General features: G+C 45.8%; 1 protein-coding gene and 1 long non-coding RNA gene across 4 annotated transcripts in view; one reads left to right on the forward strand and one right to left on the reverse strand.

The window, feature by feature from the left end:
- Positions 1-8,062, forward strand: part of LOC142802636 (uncharacterized) — a 29,527-nt gene extending 21,465 nt beyond the window's left edge. Inside the window, exon 5 of the mRNA XM_075887619.1 lies at positions 7,856-8,062. Coding sequence (XP_075743734.1) covers positions 7,856-8,062 — 207 coding nt within the window. The remainder of the gene's footprint in view (positions 1-7,855) is intronic.
- LOC142803783 (uncharacterized) overlaps positions 1-9,618 on the reverse strand; it is a 99,987-nt gene that overhangs the window by 42,251 nt on the left and 48,118 nt on the right. The gene's annotated exons all lie outside the window — the stretch shown is intronic.

Below are 9,618 nucleotides of genomic sequence, written 5' to 3' on the forward strand. Positions count from 1 at the left end.
ACTTGAGGAGCTCGAAGAGGATTCTTCAATTGTTGGGAAGTCTAGGACACTCGGTGACCGCGTCTTCTGAGCTGCGTCTGCGTATGATCTGCGCTTGAAACATTCTTTGGTCGGGTGATCACCTCCACACCTTCTGCAGGCTTCAGTGCACTCTTCCACAGCGTGTCCGTACGCGCTGCACCTTTGACAAAAAAATTGCCCGCAGCTTCCCTCGGGGGAACACTGAGGAGGATGCGGAGCATATAAGTGGTTAACGGGGTGTTAAAGTGCGACTTACTTGGGTCGATGGCTAAATTGGTTAACGTGGTTGTGAAATGGGGTGTTAAATTGCGACTTACTTGGGTCGCTGGCTAAATTGGTTAACGTGGTTGTAGGAGGGGTGTTAAATGAGTGAACACGTACGACACGTATGCGAAAGGGCGGTGTTTATTTATTGCGAAGAACTTTGAGCACGATGGCTTTTTGGTCGTTATCGAACCAAAGACGATCACACACCTTGCAGGTGTGGCCGAAGCTTCGGTCGAGGAAGTCGCGCTTGAAGCGAGCGTTGGGCGTGGCATACTGCTTGGCGCGCCACGCCGCTACCTCGGCGCGCTTGCGCTCGCGGGCAGCATCGGGATCGGCCTCTCGTCGCCGACGCTTGCACTCGGCTTCCCGTTTTCGAAAGTCCGGGTCCTCTTGTCGACGCTTACGTTTCAAAGTGGCCGAATCCGGTGCTGCTGCTCGACGCTGACGTCTCTCAGCGGCTTCACGTTCTCTAAGTTGAGAATCTTCCGCTCGACGCCGACGTTTACGTTCGGCGTCGCGAGCTCTTCTCCGCGCTGCATTGTCTTCGGACGACGACTTGGTTGCGGTTCCGCCAACACTTTGGCCGGCGCTGGTCGAAGGGACGTCGATCATTGCGACCTCGGACGTCGACGCGCCGTACAAACCAACCGACGAGCGGCAACTGAGCGAGCGAGCACCGACCTTGAGTATATATACAGCGCGACGGCGCATGCACTGTCAGCTGTCGAATGTTCGAGAAGGGGGAGAAGCGCAACGGCGCATGCGCGCGCGTCAGCTGCCGATGTTCTCGAAGCGCGACGGCGCATGCGCGCGCGTCAGCTGCCGATGTTTTCGAAGCGTGACGGCGCATGCACGCTACATTATACAGCTAGCGAATGTTCGTGAAGAGGAGAAGCGCACGTGGTGTGTAGAGGAGGAAGGGTGCACAGATGGTGGAGGAGTGAAGCGCGCGCGGTGTGTAGAGGAGGAAGGGATGCACAGATGGTGGAAGAAGGAGGAGGAAGCTTGCGGACGGCGCCGCACTACAAGCCTCTAGTATTAGATGCTCCGCATCTAAAAGGTGCTGCACAGGCCACGGCCATGTGGCCTTCGTTGTGGCAACGCGCACAGACGCGACGCATGCCATGGTACTCCAACATAACGCGGTGTCCATGGATTGAAATGAAGTTTGGTGCGGGCTTTGCCATTTTCATCTTAACCACTCGTGTACCGGTAAATGTAGACTGATATTGTTGCAGAGCAACATATGTTATACTACGTACTTTGCCGAAAGGCTGCAAAGCAGCGACGACCGCGTCATCGGGTACGCACGGCGGCAACCTGTACACACTCACGAACACACTTGGTGGGCCGACGACTTCCACTTGAACTTTTTTTCTCTGAAGGACAAAACCTTCATTCACCATGGGGTTGGTGGCTTGTTCCGCTGTCCTTGTTGCTACCAAGATCTTTAAAGCGCCGAGGTTTTGCAGGCACAACACCCCTTCGCTATACCGGTCGTCTCTTCGAGAAACTCGCTGATCTCATCGACGGAGAACGTGCCTTCATGAACGGTAAACATGAAACAATGTTCTTTTGGCGGGGTGCATACTGGCCTCGACGCCACCCTCCCAGGGGCCCCAGGGGCCGGCGACTTCTCGGCCGAAGCCCCGGGGAACCTGAATGCGGGTGAGACTCCGAAGAGACGCCGCCGAAACACTGGACGCACGCATCGGCAAGAGCCGCACACACACAATAAACGCTGATGCTCCTTAAAGCGGCACCCGTTCGCCCCTCGTGGTCGTAGTCGTAGTGTGTAACAAGGGTTACATTTTGACCTCCGAGGTGGGGCCGGTGAGCGATTTCTTCTGTGCGTTGTTGAACAAAAAAAATTCGCAGCATGCGCGTTAACTAAAGCCGAATGCTCCTGTCTCTGATTCCCCATTAGCAGCCATTGGCATGTACATTGAGCACTATCTGACAAGAAAGGGTGGCTACGTTATATTCACTGGGTGTAATCTCCTTAGTTTTAGAAAGGTTTAAAAGGTTTAGCGAGCGTTGAGCCGCAGTGCCATGAATACAATGAACTAGTACATACCATGAACTCGGATGGTTAAAAGAGGGAAGTAGATACGAAGCACAAGCCGTAGGAAAGTAAAAGCCGAATTCTCCTGTCTCTCATTTCCCATTAGCAGCCATTGACATCTACATTGAGCACTATCTGACAGGAAAAGGTTCTACGTTATACTCGCTGGGCGTAACCTCCTTGGTTTTAGAAAGGTTTAGCGAGCGTTGGGCCGCAGTGCTATGAGTACAGTAAACTAGTATATACCATGAACTCGTGGTGGTTAAAGGTGGGAAGTAGACCTGAAGCGCAAGCCGTAAGAAAGTGTGCGTGTGCCACCTATCGTTTAGTCCTTGGAATGTCCGCTGAATGGCGGTGCTTCTGTATGGGGAATATATGATGAAAAGATGCGAGATGGTGGTACTTGGAGTGTTGAATAGTTGGACGAACGGACACACAGATGCATGGATGGACGCATGACCGGACGCAGGGGCGGATTCATGGACGAACGCAGGGACGGACGCACGAACACACGCACGCGTGGACGGGCGGATGGACGCATGGACGGTCACACAGACGGACGCATGGACGTACGGAAACAGGAACGAATGGACAGACGAATTTTTCACCCCACTCTCCATCATTCACTCCATGGATATGCTGCCAATTTTTCATCCTGTAATGGATCTATAAGACAAATATTTGGGGCATAACGCTTTTTATTGCATGCGCAATAACTTTGAGTGCTTAATTCAAATTCTCCTTATGTCATCTTGTGAGGGGCACTTCAATGACCCTAACGTTTGTTTCCGTAGTCCTCATAGACCATGTTAATCGATATTTTAATCGAACAAGCAGCTCAGGAAACGAGTTAAGGCGCATGTTATGCTGAAAGGTATGCGCTTACGATGAAAAAGCTCTCCAATTCTTTTGTATTTCAAATCTATCTAAAATTCAAAATAAAGATTTTGGTGCACATTAACAAATTTCTTTGAGCGCTAATAGTGACTAGCGTTGAAATAAAGCATCTCTGTGCATTGCAAGCGCTTACACTCCCGTACCTATTGAGAATTCTTATTTATCGGATGGCTCAGTGCTCTCCCATAGTTGAGTACGAAGTACAGGAAATCGTTAAACATTTTTTTCTAAACGTAACTAGGAAGTGGTTCTCTGATGAACTGATCTCCCATAGTAGATTACTTCGTACTCTAAATCATTGACAACTTTTTCTACACACACAATTGATCCTTTCTTAGGGTGACGTTGCTCTCCCATAGTAGAGTACCTTGTCATCAAAATCGTTCACCACTTTTTTCTAAACACACACAGGTTCCTTCTGGAGTCTCAGGGGGCCTTTCTTATTTAGGGACGGCTTACTGCTCTCCCATAGTTGAGTACCAAGTACTCAAAATCGTTAAAAAAAATTTATACCATAGTTGAGTACCAAGCACTCAAAATCGTTAAACATTTTTCATCTATCTATCTAGCCACCTATGTCTTTTAGCTCTCCTTGCCGTTTCGATTATGGTATCCATACCAAACTTGGTATGGCATAACATGACTGTATGAACAACATATTTGACTAGTCATAACATAAAAATCATGACATGTATGTCATGAATGTGATGATTTACATTTCATGGTCCTGCAGCTCTTGCAGTGGTTTTTTCACATGGCATGTTGCAAAACTGGTATGGTATGACATGACTGCGTGGCGAACAAGCGACATACCTTAACATGAAAATCATGACATGCGTCTTATTTCACATGACTGCATGCCATGCTCATGATGCGCTCGTGGCCGTTTCGCTAGCGTCCCATATACCAAATTTGGTAGGACAGTACGTGAATGGATGACATAGGTATGTGACTGGTGCAATAAACTGTGGAGCTTATTCAACCGGAGTAAACGAAATTTTCCATGATGATCACATTTTGCCCAGCGATATTGATAAAGCGTCGCGTCTTAATGATTTCTTTCACACCGTATTTTTACTTCAAACGGATTTCGAGAAATTATCTACGCTGGCAGAGCCACCTCTGGGAACTCAGCCATTAATGCCACCGGTTGAACTCTGTGTGAGTGGTATCGAATCCCTTTTAAAAAAATATAAACGACACCAAGGCCCCTGGTCCAGATGGCATTTCCCCACGCGTGTTTAAGTGCTGTGCCTGGCCATTAGCATCTTATCTCTGCCTAATATACAAAAAATCTCTGTCTACTGGAATTCTGCCTGAGGACTGGAAAATGGCTTTCGTGGTTCTCATTCACAAGGGTGGTTCCAAAAAAGAGGCCAACAATCATAAACCTCTTTCATTAACATCTATTCCCTGCAAAATACTAGAGCACATTTTCTATAAAGACATAAATTATTAGTTAATGATCAACATTCTTTCCGCAGGGGCCTGTCATGAACAACACAGCAGATGGAGTTCTACCATGATTTAGTGTCCGAGGTTAATGACAACGGTCAAACAGACTGTGTTTTCTTAGATTTCAGAAAGACGTTTGACACCATGTGCCATCCCTTGCTTCTTCGCAAACTCGAAAGAGCAAATATTGATAAGAAAGTACTGAATTGGATAGCCTGTTATCTATCACAGCGTCGACAATGTGTCATTCTCAATGGTACTACTTCTTCTACGGTGGAAGTAACATCGGGTGTCCCTCAAGGGTCTGTTTTAGGGCCGCTACTGTTTTTAGTTTACATTAGTGATATTCCTGATGGCATTACTTCTCGAATACGTTTATTCGCTGACGACTCAGTTGTGTACAGAAAAATAACAAATGAACAGGATCGCATTGAATTGCAGGCTGACCTTACCCGTATTGTGCTACGGTGTGATAAGTGGAAAATGCAACTTAATGCACAAAATTGTGTGCACGTGTCTTTTACTAAAAAAAAAAGAAAAAGGATGAAGCGCGTTACTTTTTGAATGGTTACGTCATTTATCATCAATCAATGCATAAATACTTGGGTGTAACACTTACGAGCGACTGTTCATGGAATGCGCATGTGCATGCTGTAGTTGCAAAAGCTGCCAGAGCCCTAAATTTCATTCAACGAAATCTGAGATCCTCCCCTGCTGTCCTAAAAAGTACTGCGTATATTTCATTTGTCCACCCGATTTTGGAATATGCATGTTGTGTGTGGGATCCGCGCCAAAAGTCCTTGATTGATCTGATCAAGAAAATACAGAACAGAGCGGCAAAGTTCGTTCTCAGTAGGTATAAGCGAGGTGACAGCTGTACTGAAATGGAAAACGAGCTGGGATGGGAAGCACTCTCCTCTCGCAGAAGAAAATTGCGTTTGAAATTGTTATTTCAGATATACCATAAGAAGACTGGCATCAATAAAGACACTTACCTTAAACCACCGCATTATCTGTCTAGAAGTTCTGATCATGACCTTAAGATTCAAGAATACCGGACTGGAATGAACCTTTATGCTAATTCTTTTTTGTTCATACTGTACAAGAGAGTTGAATCAATTTTCTTGTGACCAAGTGTGTTGTCATAACGAAGACTTTTTTTTTTTTCAAAGCTGTAACCCCCCCCCCCCCCGCTTACACGCCTTTGGGCAAAGCAGGGTATTTCTGAATAAATAAATAAATAAACATGATAATCATGAGATGCGTGTCATGTAATAACATGACTACATGCCATGCTCATGTCATGTTGCGCTCGCGGCCTTTTCGCTAACTTCTCATGAACCAAAGTCGGTATTACGGGACGTGAATGGATGACGAAGGTATGCGATTGGTGCATACATGATAATTATGAGATGCGTGTCATGTAAAAACATGACTACACGTGACGCTTATAATGCGCTCGTGGCCCTTTTGCTAGCTTCAAATGTACCAAAGTTGGTATGTGACGCGAACGGACGACATGGGTAAATGGCACGTCCAAACATGACGATCATGACATGATTGTCATGTAACAACAGGACTACATCCCACACTCATGATGCGCTAGCGCCCGTCTCGCTTCGTTCACATATGCAAAAATTTAATATTACGCCACGTGAATGAATGACGAAGGTATGTGACTGGTGCAAATATGATAATCGTGAGATGCGTGTCATGTGAAAACATGAATACATGCCACAGTCAAGGCGACAATACATTTCGACGTGACGCAGTGCACGTGCTCGCCGGCGTTCATTTCGTCGCGTCACGCCCGCATTGCCACGCAAGGCGCCGGTCTTGCCACATACTCGCAGGCGCGCGCCACGCTGCGTTGCTTTAACGCATGCGCGTTTCAGCTCGTCCAGCGTCACTCCGTCACAAAAAAAGGGAGACGCAGTGTTGTCTGGGTAACGCATCGGCGCGAAATGCAGCAAGTTTTATTCCGCGCCTGTTGCCGTCGGGCCGCGCCGACGGACGCTGGTAGCGCCTGGCGTCAGACTATAGAGCGCTCACGTTCTGCTAACGTAGCGTCACTGTGCCCAGCGTGCGCGTGCGTCATTGCTACATTGGAGTATATTGGGCCTTTCATGATGCACTCGCGGTCTTTTTGCTAGCTCTACACATGCCGAATTTGGTGTTACGTGACATCAATGGATGACGTAATATATGACTGGTGGAAACATGATAATCCTGACACGCGTTTCATGTAAGAACATCACAATATACCACACTCATAGCATGCTCGCGAATGTCTCTCTTGCTCCGCATATACTAAATTTGGTATCACGTGACGTCAATGGATGACGAAGGTAAACTACACATCAAAACATGATAATCATGACACGGAAGTCATGTACAGCATAATTTACCTCCACCTCGTAACATTCTCTGATTTTAAAGAGACATATCAACATCTCTCGTTCGTGCTTCGCATATCATCGATTCCCACTGTACGTGGGATCTGCCAATTTTTGTCAGCGTTTTGAAAACGCGGGCCAGGTGGCCCACACGCTGGCTTTTACGACATATTTCTATAAGCGTTGTGGAAAACGCCTAAAGCGTCTAGGCGACCCTACCTTCCTCTCTTTCGCTAGAAAGATTGAGAGTTAGTGAATGTTTGTGTGCGTTTGTGCGTGCGTGTCTGTCTGATTTCAACGTAATCTGGTCATTGAGGTGTCGGCCTAAATCGGTCCATCCATGTCATTCCATTTGTGTGGCATGCAGATGCTACGGATATATATTTACGCGTCGAAAACATATTTAGCACGACTGGTGAACACCACACAGCAGATTTGGGCCATGAACGTCTTCCTGTGTCACAACGCTGACTTTTGCAGACGAAACCTAAGTCCACGTATCAGAGAGCGTTGAATGGCAATACACGATATGTTTCATTCTCTGGAAAGACATGAAATCCCTATCGTGTTTCATCGAGTGGTCGTGCTTGAACCACGACTTTGCAATTCACAAAGGCCAAAATACACGAAGCCAATCATTCAAAATTTGCACTTCATTAGCAACAACCTCATAAACACCTGTCGTTGTGCATGATTACAAGCGGTCGCCCTCACTTCACAGGGAAATCATTTGCATTTTACATTACTCGTGCAGAAGATCATCAAGAAGATGAAAGTGGCACTCTGCGTCAAGCTGTTCGTCATCGCGATGGACTTTTTCACGCCGCCTATGCACAACTACAATTGTTGCCAAGACGTAAGTGTCGGGGAAACTTGCGCTTCGACGTTCCGTCTCATTGTGACCATAAACTTCAGCAGCAGTTATAGTACGGGTATACAGTGGAAAAGCCCTGACACATGAGAGAGAAACCTTTATTTGAAAAAAAAAAGTCAGGCAATTAGGTCAGACATGGCCCGTCACCCCTCTCTTGGGACAGGGCAGCAGCAAGCAAACGCGTAGCCAGAAATTATTTTCGGGGGAGAGGGGGTATCATTTTTATTTCGGGAGGGGCACCCCTTTAAAATGGCCATTTTTCACTCTCTATTCCATGGCGAAACAAACTTCGGATGGGGTTGAGGGGGCCCGGTGTGCCACACTCTAGCTAATACGCCCCTGATATCAAGGGCTTGACTGACTATAACTCGCTAAACGGTGCAAATCGCTGAAATTTCGAAGAGATGGTTGTGCAGCTCGAAGCACCTGACTTTGTCATGTCTCTACTAAGGCTTATTTTAATGACATAAGAAATGTTGATAATCATGCTACGTTTACAATATGTACCCCTGCCTCTGTAGGGTTATACTACTCGAAATGTATTCTCGCATGTTATAGATGTTTCAAGAAAATCAAAAGTAGACGGTAAATGAAAATTCAGTGTGGCACAAAACCGAGTTATTCGCTCCAAGAACGAGAAATACAAGACACCGAAAAACTTGCAGTAGAAATCGCAGCCCGCTTGAACTGTCAAATTTGTCACGCCACATCTAAACTATTTCGCGCATAGCATGCAATGACGGGAGCATACTACTTAGCTTTTATAAAGGCATCTGGAGCTCTGGGCATGATTTCATATTATTAGGGTTTTAGGGTAATTCAAATAAAAACTGAGGTTGGCAGGTTTCTTTGTTTTGTTGTAACAGTGTAGTAGACTTCTTCATTTATGACGGGGTCTCTCGACGACTTCGAATATCACTACTAATCACGATTACGGTAGCAAATCTCAGCACGATGTTCTTTTTACTTCTGCGCCATAGTATAGCATGAGCATGTTATAACTACCAGACAAGAGCACGTGCATGGCATTAAACAGCTGTAGTGCATTGTTCAGCAAGTCATGAGAAGGCATGCTGAACGCACGTTTTTGTGCACAGTATGACCGCACAGCTGTGTGTGCCGCTCATTCTTATATTCTGGGAAATAAATAATCGATTCGTTTAATCTGGGAAATTTTCCGTTTTAAATTCATCTTCGATGTGAATCACCCAGCACAACGTCACTTTCATTATTGAAATTCTTTAGAATTCGGCACAGATGCTTATTGATGTGCTGAAATAATTACCCAGTGTGTAATATTTCATCTCTCACTCTATTACAGAGGCTCGTAAGTAAACATTTATGCTTTTTAAAACACTCACCTTTGGCACGCATCGTCTTCCGAAACTACTACTCACCCTGAGAACTTTACACTATAGTATGATGATGTTTCAGAAGTTTTTCAGGCAAAACTTACTGCACAAACATTTAGCACTATAATGTTCATGAAGGTTCCATCATTCCAGAGACTGATAATAAAAATACAAGCATTTATTCAGTTTCGTTTATCTGGATTCCACGTAGCATCTTCCTAAATATAGTCTAAACCTAGCATTACAGATTTATTTCTTCTTTTAAATTGATTTTTAAGAATAGCAAACAAA

Source organism: Rhipicephalus microplus, chromosome 3, assembly GCF_043290135.1.
Source record: "Rhipicephalus microplus isolate Deutch F79 chromosome 3, USDA_Rmic, whole genome shotgun sequence".
NCBI lineage: Eukaryota > Metazoa > Arthropoda > Arachnida > Ixodida > Ixodidae > Rhipicephalus > Rhipicephalus microplus.